At 41.4% G+C, this 15,723-nt stretch overlaps 1 protein-coding gene across 5 annotated transcripts in view; it reads right to left on the reverse strand.

Annotated features, from left to right (window-relative positions):
* Positions 1-4,583: 4,583 nt before the first annotated feature.
* LOC137437651 (GRB2-associated-binding protein 1) overlaps positions 4,584-15,723 on the reverse strand; it is a 161,972-nt gene continuing 150,832 nt past the window's right edge. For all 5 annotated transcript variants that reach the window (XM_068132131.2, XM_068132132.2, XM_078766112.1 and 2 more), the window contains exons 10-12: positions 11,686-11,785; positions 10,750-10,884; positions 4,584-8,114 (exon numbers count right to left, since the gene is read on the reverse strand). In XM_068132131.2, the coding sequence (XP_067988232.1) occupies positions 7,986-8,114; positions 10,750-10,884; positions 11,686-11,785 (364 nt within the window). In that variant the 3' untranslated portion in view covers positions 4,584-7,985. The remainder of the gene's footprint in view (positions 8,115-10,749; positions 10,885-11,685; positions 11,786-15,723) is intronic.

The following is a 15,723-nucleotide window of genomic DNA, read 5'->3' on the forward strand; positions in this document are numbered from 1 at the left end:
GGCCTTGCCCCCCCAGCTCTCTCTGGGCTCTGTCCCCCAAATATTCCTACAGGTCGCACAAGATCTGCCTGCAACCTTCTTATGGTTAAACTGCCAAAATCAAGACTCTCTGCTCACCTTCACTCCTTCATTCCTCTTTTCTTCCGCCTCTGGAACAAACTCCCTCACTCTCTTCAATCCCAATCCACCCTCCAGGTCTTTAAAACAGCTGTTCACAACCATCTCTTATCTTCCCCCATCCAAAACCTTGATCTTTTCTACCCCCGCTAATTTCACCCCAAATCCACTTTTTTGAAATACCAACTTCTGTCCTGGAAGTCCTTGGTGTCCTTGTGTTTTATACTTCTCCCCCCCCCCCCCCCACATCCCCCCACATCCCTTCCCACGCCTCCTCCTCCCAAGCCTTATCCCTCCAGAACATCTCCCTGCTCTCAAATGTTGTGTTTGTGTGCTTCCCCTTCTCTCCCCATCTTGTCTTCCGCTCCCTCTTTTGATATATTTTGTTTGTCTGGTTGATTTGTTTGTGAAATAAATGTTAGCTCTTTCACGAGCCTCGATTCAGTATACAAAAAAAAAAGTTGCTGTGGTAGGAGGAGACCTAAATGGACATGTGGGAAGGAGTATAGACGGTTTTGAGGGAATTCATGGGGGTTATGGATATGGTGTGAGAAATGGAGAAGGTGAAAGGATTTTGGAGTTTGCTGATGGAGCTGGTTTGTTGATTAGTAATACTCAGTCCCAGAAGGCGGATAATAAGCTTGTTACATACACGTCAGGTGGGGACGACAACTGTTGACTATCTGATGGTGCGTTGGCGAGATAGGGGGCACCTCCGGGACACAAAGGCGATCCCGGGGGAGGAGGCTGTTTCACAGCACCACTTGGTTGTCTGCGACATAAGGGTTATAGGTGTGAGGAGAGCTCTGCGGGTGAAGTACCAACCGAGAATGAAGGTGTGGAGGTTGAAAGAGGTGACAGTGAGGGAGGCATTAAAAGAGAGGCTGAGTATGGCAGAGGATGATGTGGTTGAGCTTGAAAGTGGCTGGATATCAATGACAGATAGTCTGTTGGGAGCCGTTGGTGAGGTATGTGGATGGACAAAAGGACCACCGAGGCACTCCGAAACATGGTGGTGGGATGATGAAGTTGGAAAGAAGAGGAAGAAGTTCAAGGAGTGGCAGAAGGCGAAGTGCATGGTGGCAGAAAAGGCAGAGCATGAAAGTTATAAGGCAGCCAAGAAGGCTGCAAAGTAAGAGGTAGCAAAGGCGCAAGAGGCATGAAGTAAAATGTTTGGAGAACGCTTGGATTCGGAAGAGGGTCAAAGAGCGGTATGCAGATAGCGAAAGAGAGGTGTGATGTGATGGGGGTGAGTTGCTTGAAGGATGAAGTGGGACAAATCGTTGTCGACCCAAATGGAATTAAAGGAAGATGGAAAAGATATATGGAAATGCTGTTGAATACAGAGAATGAATGGGATGGCAACATAGAGAGTAACCCAGTTTTAGGACCGGCAGAGAAGACAACTGAGAAGGAAGTTGAGGAAGCGATAAAAGCAATGATGAGTAAAAAAGCGGGAGGGCCGACGGGAGTTGTGGGAGATATGTTGAAGGCAGCAGGAAGTTGGGGGTGTGAAGAGAATGACAGAGATCTGTAATCTGGTGGTGAAAGAAGGCCGCATTCCAGTGGATTGGGAATTGAGTACCCTCGTCCCTCTATTCAAGGGGAAAGGTGACCCTCTGGACTGTGGCTCATATCGAGCGATTAAGTTATTGGAGCATGGAATGAAGGTATTGGAAAGGGTGTTGGAGAGGAGGATAAGGAAGAAAGTGAAAATCGACGAAATGCAGTTTGGATTTATGCCAGGAAGAGGAACGACAGACGCACTTTTTATTGTAAGGCAGTTGCAGGAGAAGTACATGGAGAAGAGGAAGATGTTGTTTCTTGGGTTTGTTGATCTGGGGAAAGCATTCGATAGGATTCCACGTGAAGTAGTCACATGGGCATTGAGGAAGTTAGGAGTGGAGGAATGGTTGATCAGAGTAGTGATGGCAATGTATGAGAGCGCGCGCATAGCTGTAAGGACGAAGGACGGGAACAGTGGTGAGTTTGAGGTAAAGGTGTGAGTGCATCAGGGGTCGGTACTAAGTCCACTACTATTTGTAGCTGTGATGGAGGTGCTGGCTCGGAATGTAAAGGAGGGTTTACCGTGGGAGTTGTATGCAGATGATCTGGTGTTGACTGCGGAAAGTATGGATGGACTGAAGGAGAAGATGAACAAGTGGAAGGAATGTATGGCCATAAAACGTCTGAAGGTGAATATTGGAAAAACGAAGGTGATGGCAAGTGATAAAGCATGTAGTGAGGTGGAAATAACTGGGAAGTGGCTGTGTGCTGTGTGCAGGAAGGGTGTCGGAGTGAACTCCATTCAATGTACAATGTGCGCTGAGTGGGTTCATCAAAAATGTAGTGGTCTGAGAGGGTCATTAACCAGTGTGGCAGCTACATTTAAGTGTAAGGTGTGCATAGAGGGAGCTGCAGATGGAGGAAATGTTGAGTTGGATCTTGGAGACGGCGTGAAGCTGGAAGGTGTCAAAACATTTTTCTGCCTCGGAGACATGTTGAATGGAGAAGGTGGGTCAGACTCGGCAACAGTTGCTGGAGTGAGATGTGCGTGGAAGAAGTTTCGGGAACTGAGGAGTGCTGACGAGGAGGGGAGTGTCGTTGAAGCTGAAGGAAAAGGTGTATGCTGCATGTGTGAGAAGTGTTATGATTTATGGGAGTGAGACATGGGTAATTGTTACGTGCTCCTCCCCAACACCCGGTCACGGTGTACCTCCGAGCCCCGAGAGGAGTCACGGCAGAAAAATGTGTTATTCTGTCTGTCAAATATCAATGGTGAGGCCACACCAATTAATACCAACAAACAAATATTGTATTAAGATCACACAAGAATAACAGTACAACAACAATAGTAATCAATTGTACAACCAATATATATTTCCTATGATGGTACCATCAGGTTCATACAATATAACTCACTGTGCTCCAAGTGAGCGAAAAGAAGAACATTCCCCAATGTCTCTTTCCCGGCTTCAAGCCAAAGTTGATTCCGGCTTCAAGCCAAAGTCGATCCGCTCCAGTAATCGTCAGAACGATGTCGAATCAAGACCAGAATCCTGTTCGGATGACAGCCACAGCCACGCGGCCAAAGCTGCACAAAGCTGCCCTCAAGGCGACGGGGAAATCCAAAGGCGCCCTCCAGGCGACTGGGAAATCACACCCTCGGGTATGGACGTTTCACGGCTCCAAACCGGTGAACCGCAGATTTACCTTCAAAATCCACGTTACACACACACACACACACACACACACACACACACACACACACACACACACACACACACACACACACACACACACACACACACACACCAGATAAACGTCTGGATGCGGTGAAAATGGTTGAAGCGAAGCGAAAAACATTTCGCGATGCGCAAAGCACGCGAGTCAAAATGGCCGACGGCCCGTTCTCGAGGTGTAACGGCACGATGATGATTCTCCTCGGAATCAACCGCCAAAACCTGACATGCAGGTTGATCTGTCACAGCGATAACAACTCTGTCGCAAGAATCCCTTTCCCGGGAAACCCGAAGTTCGCTGGTGACCTCCGTCCGTCAACGTTTGCTCCAGACCACGAAGCAGCTAGGCTTCTTCCCCGACTCACTCACTCCGCCTTCTCCTCCTCCTCTTCGTCGTCGTCCGGTTCCGGTTTCATTTAAAACACTGACTTTTTTACCTTTTGAAAATAGTAACCTCTACCTCCCTTAAACGACAACAATAATAGTACATGGAATCAAAAATGTTTACAGTGGATGAAAACCACAACAATCCATAACAGTAATGAACGTAGAGCAGCAACGAAGGCTGGAAAGGGTGGAAATGTGAATGGTTCGGTGGATGTGTGGAGTATCGTTGAGAGAGAGGAAGACAAATGATGAATTGCAAAAGATGATGGGAACTGAGCCTGTGATGGATGCTGTGATGAGAAACAGGTTGAGATGGTTTGGTCATGTTTTGAGGAAGGATAAAAGTGACTGGTTGAGAATAATGATGGAAATGAATGTAGAAGGAAGTGGAGGATGGGGAAGACCGAGAAAGACTTGGTGGTGGAAGAAGAAATGCGGGCAAGGGGGTTAACAAGGGGAGATGCAGAAAATAGGGCAAAATGGAGAAGATTGTCATGGTGACCGCAAGGCTAACCCCCGCACTAGCAGGGAAAATGGCCTTAAAATGCCTGTTGTTGTTGTTGTTGTTGTTCTTTGTCAATCAGATGAAAATTGCCAATTTATGTGACCTTGACGTATTGACCTCAACGAACAGGCATCTCGGTTGTGACTACCTCTACCAGGTGGTTACATTTTGTGAAGATCGGAGTAAAATTGTGACTTAGGCGATTGACAGACTAACAGACCAGACCAACCGAAATACTTGGGAATCTTCGATTTCACCACTAACAAACAAACAGACAGACTCAAATGCAATCCTCTCTCTTCTGGCAAGGGTAAATATGACAGCAAATAAACTGGTTCTTTAGAATAATTTATTGCATTTTCTGCTTTAAAAAAAAAAAAACCTTGGTACAGACATCAATATTATTTCATGATTCGTCTGTATGCTCCCCATCAAGAAGCACAAAATGATGGAAACAGCAATGGCTGGAAAATGCTGTTGAAAGTAGACTTCAACCTGCACGATAAACAAACTTCATTTACAATATTTACAAAAATGCGCTCAGTTGGATTCAAAAAAATTAACAGCTAAACATTTCCATCGACGATTGTAAGTCACAAAATTATTTACAGTTTTTCTTGCTTAGTTTTAAGGCATATCAAGAGAGAAAGTGCCATCATGTTTGATTAAAAAATACTTGGTGTAACAAATCCATGTTATGAGATTTGATTTTCTCTTTAGTTCACAAACAGTCACCATTTCCATAGGATTCATCAGCATGTAATAAAATCAATATTGGAACTCAATTGGATTGTTAATAATCAATATTGGAACTCAATTTGATTGTTAAAAATCGATATTGCAAATCAATTTGATCAATAAAAATCAATATTGGAACTCAATTTGATTGTTATGAAATCAATATTGGAACTCAATTTGATTGTTATGAAATCAATATTGGAACTCAATTTGGTTATAAAACCAATATGGGAATTCTTTTTGTTAAAATCAATATTGTAACTCAATTTGATTATCAAAAATCAATACTGTAACTCAATTTGATTAATAAAAATCAATATTGGAACTCAATTTGATTAATAAAAATCAATATTGGGACTCAATTTGATTAATAAAAATCAATATTGGAACTCAATTTCGTTATTAAAAATCAATATTGAAACTCAATTTCGTTATTAAAAATCAATATTGAAACTCAATTTAGTTATCAAAAATCAACATTGGAACTCAATTTTGTTAATAAAAATCAATATTGGAACTCAATTTGATTATCAAAAATCAATATTTTAACTCAATTTGATTTAAAAAAACAATATTGGAACTCAATTTAGTTATCAAATATCAATATTGGAACTCAATTTGATCAAAAATCAATATTGGAACTCAATTTGATTAAAAAAAAAAATCAATATGGGAACTCAATTTGTTAAAAAGAAATCAATATGGGAGCTCGATTTGATTGTTAAAAAGAAGATCAATATGGGAACTCAATTTGCTAAAAAAATCAATATTGGAACTCAATTTGTGAAAAATCAATATTGGAACTCAATTTGCTAAAAAAAAAAAATCGATATTGGAACTCGATTTGATTGATAAAATCAATATGGGAACTCAATTTGTTAAAAATAAATAAATCAATATTGGAACTCAATTTGTTGAAAAAAAAATCAATATGGGAACTCAATTTGTTAAAAATCAATATTGGAACTCAGTGTGTTAAAATTAAATATTGGAACTCAATTCGTTTTTAAAAAATCAACATGGGAACTCAATTTGTTAAAAGAAAATCAATATGGGAATTCAATTTGTTAAAAATCAATATGGGAACTCAATTTGATAAAATCTCACTGTTTGTGACAAATAACATGAACTTTAGGAAAGGTATTTTATTCTCAGACGATAGTCTCAATAACCAATATCATCTCCGACAAACATTACCAACTACAGCCATTGCTTTGTAATTGGAGCGAAATATTTACCGACGTGGCGAAGTTGATCATCCAAAGTGATCGTAAATTAATTCGAAAGCATCGGGAGATGGTAAAAATCGAGCGACTCTGAAAGGTTGTTGAAAATCCTTCAGAGTTTGTAACCAAATCCTTAAAACCCTTCTCCAAAGTGCTACTCGTAGCTTCGGCACATATAATTAAACCTTGTCATTTAAACAGCAGATGCCAAATCATTGCAGTTTTTGTTTTTTAGTGTGAGCAGCAAGCAGCAGTTACTGCAGTTTCAAGTCAAATACATTTAAATGCAAGAGCAAGAAGGTACAAAGATGACACGGATTGGTGCAAATTTGCATTGTTTTGTTCAAAATTTGAATGGGTTGCACATAAATGTTACATCAAACCTGCATTTCAAGGCACTGCCATGTTCATCCGACTCGAAACAACATTACAAACTAATCAACCACGGCACTCAAACGTTTCAAATGCAGCTTTCATACTGCCTTAAATATTCAAAAAAAACGTTTGAGTGACAAAAGTTCAGCCCTCGAAAGTTTATAATTGTGCTGGACCATTTGAACTTCAGGTGGATTTCCCCCGTTGTTGGATGACAACTGTAATCGGCAGAGCAAATGAGGTTTGTCCATTCCCTTCCAGTTCGGTTAAAGGACAGAACCAAACCTTGTGGCGTCTCAACTCAGAGACAAAGTCGAGCGTTTACCCAAATTTCATTAACACCCATTTTATCAACAAGCCGTGCCAGAAAGACGTAAACAGACACCATTGTGACATTACAGCCACTCAATGCAACCGTTCGACTGTAGCAAGAAGAAGTGACAGTTTTGCACCAATGCAGGGCATTTCTGCCAAAGTGTCTATGGTGCGATGAAAAGCCTCGTATTCCTTGTCGCCTTCATTAACCACATGAAAGATTCAATTTTTCGGTAATATTTGCGTAATAACCGTCATTCTTTCTGTTGGGCAATTCCAATTGCACATCGTTGAAAATTTGGCACGCCCCTTCAACACACATTCTTTGGTTCAGGGTGAAGAGTCGACCTTTTAACATTTACGCACGATTAAAACTGGTGCAACAAGATGTGCCATCTATGAAGCAAGGCAATCAGGCTTCATAGTAATAACCTTTCAAATAGTCGTAGCTTAATTTTCTCATGGAAAGTCTCAACTTTAACCTCGAGTTGAAACAACAATGTACAGCTGGGAATAACAAATTCTGCTTCTGGAACGTGCGACATCATCCGGCTCTACGACAAACAAACCGCAGTGTTGCAAAAAGTCCAGATATGTAGTTGAGTTCTCCACGGTTAGGAAGTCGAGCAGACATTTACAATTCCTTAGAAAACTTGAAGAAAAATTGTTTGTTTTGAAGCGACGTTTCGTCGTCCTTGATTGTCAGTCGTCCTGCTACCAAAGGTTCTTGATGGTCAGTATCGACAGTGTATACGAGATAGGCAGGCCGACAACGTCCCACTTTCAAACTTCTTGCAAACTTTTTGACGTCCTTCGAAATGTCTCGTTCAGTTACTTCATATTTTGTATTAAAAGAAAAAGTAGAGTAAAACGATCGGTAATATCCGAGATGCCTTCAAGACGATCGGTTCACAGTTCTCGTTTGTCTGTTCACAAAGTCTCCGCTATACATTCAGCTCCACCACTCCCTGCAGAATGCACCGTGGCAACAAAGCGAGGGCCAAGGAGACGAAGTCAGAACGGCTTTGGAAATTATCAGGTTCCTTTGGCTGACGAGATCAAAAGTGGGGTTGTGGAATGCTATCTCTTGTCCTGTCGTTCATCTTGCCATGCTTCCTTAGTGTTCTGCAATGCCAGTGTCTTGTTTTTGTCGACAATTACATAGTCGACCTTCTCATCGCTAATATTGGAGCTCGGTGCAGTGGGTTTCTGGGAACACAGAAAGGAGAGAGGGGTGGGTGAGGGAAAATCACTAAACTGTGATAATGAAGTTATTAGGAATATTAGAATGACGCGACACATCCAAAGCAATCCCAAGATGCAAGCAACAGCAATTGGGAATAAATATGAAAATAAATAAGCTGTCCAGCTTATAATATGCGGACTATATTCGGCACAATGTGCTAATCAAATCTCTTTAAAATTTTTAACTCCAAATCAAACGGCACAACTTCGATATTTCCTGAACGGATATCACATCTCTGATTTACATAAAAGGTTGCAGACATGCAAAATGACAGAATACATGGGATTCTAAACTGCAGAGAGAGCATTACAGGGTAGAAGTACTCATATCATGGACACCGGTCAAGTCCTTCAAATGCATTTGCATTTGTGTGGTCAAGGATTGAACAGTACATGCCATAAGAGATTATTATTCTCAGACTGGCCAGATCACAAATATCAGCTCAATGCAGCAAATGGCAATTTTAGTTTTATATTCATGTTGGCATAAAAATAAATAAACTGTAAACTAATTTTAACACTCCTCCTTCCACCCTCTTCCATGTTTCAAAATAGAAAATGGCAGATTCATACATTTACTATAAATAATAATAACGATAAAGCCTGTCTGCATCAGCTTTGTATTCGGACTTCTTCTAATTCTTCTTCTTCTTCTTCTTCTGTATACCAAATATGATGAAAACAGCTAAAAAAGAAATTGCCCATTTTAGATGGCCTTGACCTTGAGCTCAAAAGCAATAGGCTTCAGTGACCCAATGTGCAAACTCTGATCACATTTCAAATCAATCAGAAATCAATTTACGATTTTGTGACCTTGACCTTTTGATCAATAAAATAAATAAATAAATAAATAACGACATCCACAGTCGTGGCCAAAAATATGGGCAACCCTTGCACTTTTTTCAAATAACACAATTTCCTCTAAAAATAAGTTCAAATTGACAAAAGTATTTAGTCTCCACAATTCTTTATTTCACTGTTAATATTACAGAACCTTTCTTTTTAGTTCAAAATTTAATATATCCTTTTAAATCAGAAAATAAAAAGAAATGGCATTGACAAAATTATTGACACCCAAGACTTGATATTTGGTAGCACAGACTGGACAAAATAACTGCAGTCAAGCGCTTCCTATAGCCATGAATGAGCTTCGTACATCTCTCTACTGGCAGTTTTGTCCTCTCTTCTTGTGTCCCATGGGCCTTAAACTTTCTGATAACATTGCGTACGGTGGACACAGGAACATCAAGGTCTCTGGAGATGGACTTGTAGCCTTGAGATTGTCCATGCTTGGCTACAATCTTGTATCTGACCTCCTCAGACAATTCTCTGGTTTTCTTTCTTTTCTCCATGCTCATTGTGGTACACAGTGACACAAAACAGCAGAATGACTCCTTTTCTCCATTCAAACTGGTTGAATGAGTGATTTATATATTGCAGGCACCTGCAACTCACCACGGGTGAGTTCAATTCCAAAGTAAAGGAGAATCACCTGCTTGAAATCTAATTATTTCTAACAACTTCTCAAAGGTGCCAATAACATTGTCCGGGCCATTTTAAGTTTTCTGTGTGGAATAAGCTAAGATTTAGTAACTTTTTCAGTTTTTTTTTGTTTGTTTTGTTCCACTGCAAACGAAAGAATTACATATGTGGATAGCAAAAGATTTTTAAATTTCAACAATTTTCTGGAATAAATGGTGCATTATTTGAAAAAAGTGCAAGGGTGCCAATATTTTTGGCCACAACGGTAGCTTTTGATTGGTGAACCAATTCATGACCCAAAATGCAAATTCTTTAAATTTCAGGTCAATTGGTTGAAACTTGACGATTCTATGTGACATTGTGACATTGACCTTTTGACCAAAATTATTTTGTCTTCTACATATTCTCATAATAAAGCTTTGTTGAAAATTTGATGACAAGTGTTGCTGCAGCATGAATGGACGGAAGCACGCACACACAGAAGTGATTGCACGACCCTGTCTCACGCTGTGTGGGGGACGGGCTAATAACTATTATTAGCACCTGGACTTTAGTTCGGTGAGCTTATGTGATCGATCAGTGTCCGTAGGTCTGTCATTGAGTGAGTGAGTGAGTGAGTGAGTGAGTCGGTAAACACTGTAGTCATTATCGCTTGACCCAAACACACACTTTTGATGAAACTTGGCCACAAGCTTCATATATGATGCCTACTTCATATATGAAGTTGTATTGACCGCATCAAAATCTGCATTCACTATGGGGGTCTCTACAGGAGGGGTTTGACCCACCAAAATAGGTATTTTCTCTCTACTCCGAAAATACACACACAATTTCGATGAAACTTGTCCACAACCTTCAGCACCCACCATGGGCTAAAGTTTGATTGATTACAGCATTATCATGGGTCAGTTTTCCAGACTTTTCCCCCTTACCTTTTAACATATTGAACTGAAACTTTATAGGGGACATGTATTGCAAAGCAATTCTCCCTCTTGTTATTATTATTATTTTGCAGTGTGAGAAAATAAAACTCATAACCAAACTCAAAATGTAATTCCACGAATTACTGTATAAGGAATGGTCAACATGATGTTTATAGGGAATATGAAATTCAAACCTGTAAAGTGGACCCAGGTGAGCCAGGCAAGTCAAGGTCCAAGTATTCCACTTGGTGGGGCATAACGTGTCGTGGCCGGGGACTGTTCGAGGTGGACACAGGTTGTGCGGGTGAAGCGTTGATCGAAGAGTTTTTCTGCAAGAGCAGGAGTACAATGCGAATCAGGCGAGCAACAAAATCAACACCATGCTTATGAAGTCCAACAAAATAACAGACGTGTGAATAATTGACGGTCTCATCTAAAGGTCTCATAGTCCATATCGACCAGCTACATTTCCTATTCACATTTTACATATGTTTGCGAAAAAAACTAGTCTTGAATACATGTTACAACATGGCATTCCCACGTTTATTTGGGAAGTATTATTGGCTCTACTTTACCAACTACTATGCTTTTGCTACACCTCTCCAGTTGACACCCATAAACACTCGTCTAGCTCGTACCTCATCTCCACTCTCTGTGTCAGTGGGTGTTGGCAGCGATGTGCAGTAGTATGAGAAAAATGCTTCATCGCTGAGCGCGCAAGGTGAGGAAAGAGGAGGGTCAGCAGAAAAAGGTGAAGAGCGCATAGGGTAAGGAGGAATAGGGATGGGGTGGAAGAGAAGGGAAAAGGAAGGAAAAAAAAGGCAACAAGGCATGCAGTTTGGAAAGCGAAATAAAGAAAAAACGGCGACAAAAAAACAAAAAGGAAGCAAAGGTCAATAAAAGACATGTTGGACATCCAGCAAGCAGGGATGCTGTGATTGAAGTTGAGAGTGCTCCAGGTAAACAAAGCTGTAAAGGAAGTGGAGTAAAATGTGGAAGAGGGTCTGCAGGCAGAAGAGAACGAGGCAAGCCAGTCGCACTGCGAGGATAGGAATCGGTCAATAGAAGAAGATAATGACAAAGCTCATTTTGAGGACCCTCTATTTCCTGTGATACGTTAGGAAGGTTACCGTTGGGGGAGAAATGCTCTCGGCTTCCTCAGAGCTTGAACTCGAAGAGTTGCTGTGTATCGAGTCTCGGCGGGGCTTATACGAGAACACCCGCTGAGAGCTACATCGTGAAACAGGTCATTGGGGAGCAAATAAAACAGAGCGTCAAAATCGACGGCAGCACAGGAAGATAAATAGCAACATCATTGTGAGAGAGAATAAGAATAAGGGATGAGGATTAGTCGGAACAGTAAATAAATACATTTTGTATAACAAATGTGAACATCACCTCCCATCTTTAGTACCCTCTATTGGGGCATTTCATATGATGGTCACATGACTTTCATTTACCATGCTGTGCCAGGATAAAACTAGAACGGTACTCGGTAGAGCGCATACCTCCGCCAGGCTGAATAGTTTATGTTTTGTATCCCACTGATAGGCCGGATCTGGATTCGGACCTGAACCAAAACCTAATCGGCTTGTTCTTGTCACCTAACCAACTCAACCACCAAGTTTAGTCATAACTCACCCATAACTTTTTTAAATATCATGTTATATATCAGTTTTAGCCCAATCACTCAATGGTAAAGAATCACTTAAAAATTAAATAATTCACGTATCCAAATCCATATTCAGATCTTCACCAAAATCGAATCGATTAGTCTTTGTCACACACCCAAACAGACCACAACGTTTCGTCCAAATCCGTCCATAACTTTTTGAGATATCCTGCTATATCTCGTTTTTGGCCCTCTCTCCCAAAGGTGAAGAATCACTAAAAAAAATTATACTAGCCAGAACCGGATCCGAATCTTCGCCAAAATCTAATCATTTCGTCCTTGTCACATACACCACCTCTCTGCCAAATTTTGTTTGAATCTGTCCACAACGTTTTGAGATATTTGTTCAGTTCACAGCCAGACAAACAAACAAATCAGAAAATCACTCATAGAGCGACACTTGGCAAAAGAGAACAAAGTAGAATGGCACTCAATAGAGCATCCTTTTGACCTCACAAAAAATTGGCGGTTGAACACTGTGACCTGATATGAAAATGGTCTTCAAATTTTAAGTGAATCGGATTAAAATTGACAATTTTAGAAATCTGGCCGATGTTGACCTTTTGGCTTATGCTGATCTCAAAAATAGTTGGTGGTTGAATTCAGTTGGCTGATATGAAAATCCCATTCAAATTTCAGGTCAATCGGATGAAAATTTAGGAAGAAGAAGAAGAAGAAAGAATCTCCTTTAGAGGCTATGTTTCCCCACAGAGTGGGGGTTGGCCTTTTTTTGGGCACCATGGTCCCCTTCTTGAAGCAATGTTTTATGGCCGGATGCCCTTCCTGCCGTCAACCCTGTTAGTCGCCTCTTGCGACACACAGGGAATTACCAGTGAACTGGTACTCAAATTTGCCGACCTCGGAAGGATGACAGACCGAGTCAACCCCACTGGTGTTAATTCAGCGATCAACCGGGATTCGAACCCAGGATCCTAGGATCCCAAGCCGGCACCATAACCGCTAAGCAAACACCAGGCTTGAATTGAGGATTTTATGATTGAGGATTTTAGTGATTTGAAAAAAGTGGTTGACCTTGGCCTATGTTGACCTTTTAGCATATGTTGATCTCCAAAATAGTTTGTGGTTGAATTCAGTTCGCTGATATGAAAATCCTATTCAACTTTCAAGTCAATCAGATGAAAATTGGGTTTTTAGAAATTGGGAAAAAAGGTGGTTGAATTTTGGCCGATTGACCTTTTGACCTCAAAAATATATAGGATTTTGTCGGACCACCAACTCTACTATTTGGTGGAGTTTCGTGAAGATCGGTTTAAAATTGTGACCTGCAGGCAAGTATAAATGAGCGGACAGACAAACACACAAACAAACAAACACACAAACAAACAAACACACACACACACGAAGTGGAGCGATCAACATACTTGTCCAAAAAATTTTTTGTCATACTTGTCAAAAATAACAGACTGTCTGTCTGTGTTATTTTTGACAAGTATGACAAAAAAAACAAAAAACAGACAGACAGGGGTGAAAACATAACCTCCATCCACCTTTGGTGGCAGAAGTAATGAACTCAGCTGACTGTAAACAAGCTATTTTATCAAAAGGCGACACTAATACGATCATATTCCTGACAATATCTGGAAGCAGGAAATTTGGTATCACAAACATTGAACCAATGAAGGCAATTAACAAATAAACGAAGCTCCGGATGACAGTCCGATTAAGATTTTGCCAAATTTGGAGACGATTTTGTTGCAGCTCTTGTGCATGACTTGCCAGAGGTCAGATTTTCCGCAGCTCCCGATCCATGTCAGTGCTCCGTGTTGCGCAGGGAAGAAGCTACAACCCAATTATTTTTTTTTTCCCAGACCTCTCTGTTCTATTCACCCTCACATTTGTTCAACGTCATCTGCCATCAGCTTGGAAATCAGCCAACATTACCGTTTTACACAAATATGTGCAAAAACAGATCCCTGCAACTACAGACCAATCAGCCTGCTCCCAATCATCAGCAAGGTCATGGAATCCATCATTGCTTCTGATATTAAATCCTTCCTCTTCTCCAATGGCTTGATCTCTGAACATCAATTTGGATTCAGACCAGGCCAATCTGGACATGCTCCTCGATCCATGGATGGAGGGGCATCAATGCCAGACAGGAAATTAGAGTAGTCTCCCTTGACATATCTCGTGTCTTCGATGCAGTCTGGCACCCCGCCCTGCTCACCAAACTCTCCTCTTATGGTATCCATGGAAATCTCCACGCATGGCTCGTGGACTTCCACTCCTGTCATAGTTAACATGTGGCTCAAAATGGAATTCTCTCCTCTCCTTGTCCTTTCCAGACTTGAATTCCTCAAGGCAGTTTTCTAGGCCTGTGCTTTTTCTAATCTTAATGAATGATCTCTATGACTCTATCTATTTGATAAATTCTCTATCTATTTGCTGATAACTCCACCCTCTGCAATGACATCCCTTGTCCTTCAGACAGGCAGCAGCAGCCTCTTCACCCTCTTCAAAACTTAACAAAATGACAGGCTGGTCAAACACTTGGAATATTTCTTTCAATCCTGACAAATCTGAAACTCTCACTATGTCTCTCCGAAATGACAGTCTGGAAAACCCTCCCATCCACTTTCTCAACAATCCTCTTGACGAAGTTCTTTCACTCAAGCTTTTGGGTCTCATTATCTGCCATGATCTTTCCTGGGAAAACCACATTTCCAAGCTGGCCACCAAAGCCAGTCGCCGACTGGGCATCCTCCGTTGTGCGAGGTCCTTCCTTGGCACCTCTGAGCTCCTCAACACATACAAGGCTTTCATCCGCAGCTTGATGGAATACTGTTCTCCCCTATGGGCCGGTGCTCCTGTCTCCACCTAGCTCGGCTTCACCCTGCAAAAAACCAAAGCTTTCAGAATCATTGGCATCTCCCGCAATGAAGCTTATTCTGAGGGCCTTTCTCACTCTCACCACAGGCAGGTTGGTGGTCTTTCTGTCTTCTACCTACTCCTCTCTGGCCTAGCTCCCCCTGCTCTGTCTGTGCTCTGTCCCCCAAATATTCATGCAGGATGCACAAGATCTGCCAGCAACCCTCTTCTGGTGAAACTGCCAAAATCAAGACTCTCTGCTCACCTTCACTCTTTCATTCCTCTTTTTCCCCACCTCTGGAACAAACTCCCACACTCTATTCAATCCCACTCTGCCCTCCAGATCTAAACAGCTGTTCACCACCTTCTCATATCTTCCCCCATCCAAAACCTTGATCTTTTCTACCTCCTTTAAATTCACCCTTTTCTTTCCTGAAAGTCCTTGTCATGTCCATCTTGTTTAATATAGGACTTGAAACGTTGTTTGTCACTGCGATTTACCTTTAACCTTCTCTCTTCTGGTACTTCATATTATTTACTAGCAGGAGCTACCTGACGCTGCCCAGAAGAGGGGTGTAGGGGGGGGGGGGGGGCTACGCGGTGCTGTCCACCTGGTTGAGCTTTGCCCAACGGTGGTTTTGGGACATGTTGGACATTGAAAAGCTAT

Source organism: Myxine glutinosa, chromosome 12 (assembly GCF_964187855.1).
Source record: "Myxine glutinosa chromosome 12, kmMyxGlut1.1, whole genome shotgun sequence".
NCBI classification, from domain to species: Eukaryota; Metazoa; Chordata; class Myxini; order Myxiniformes; family Myxinidae; genus Myxine; species Myxine glutinosa.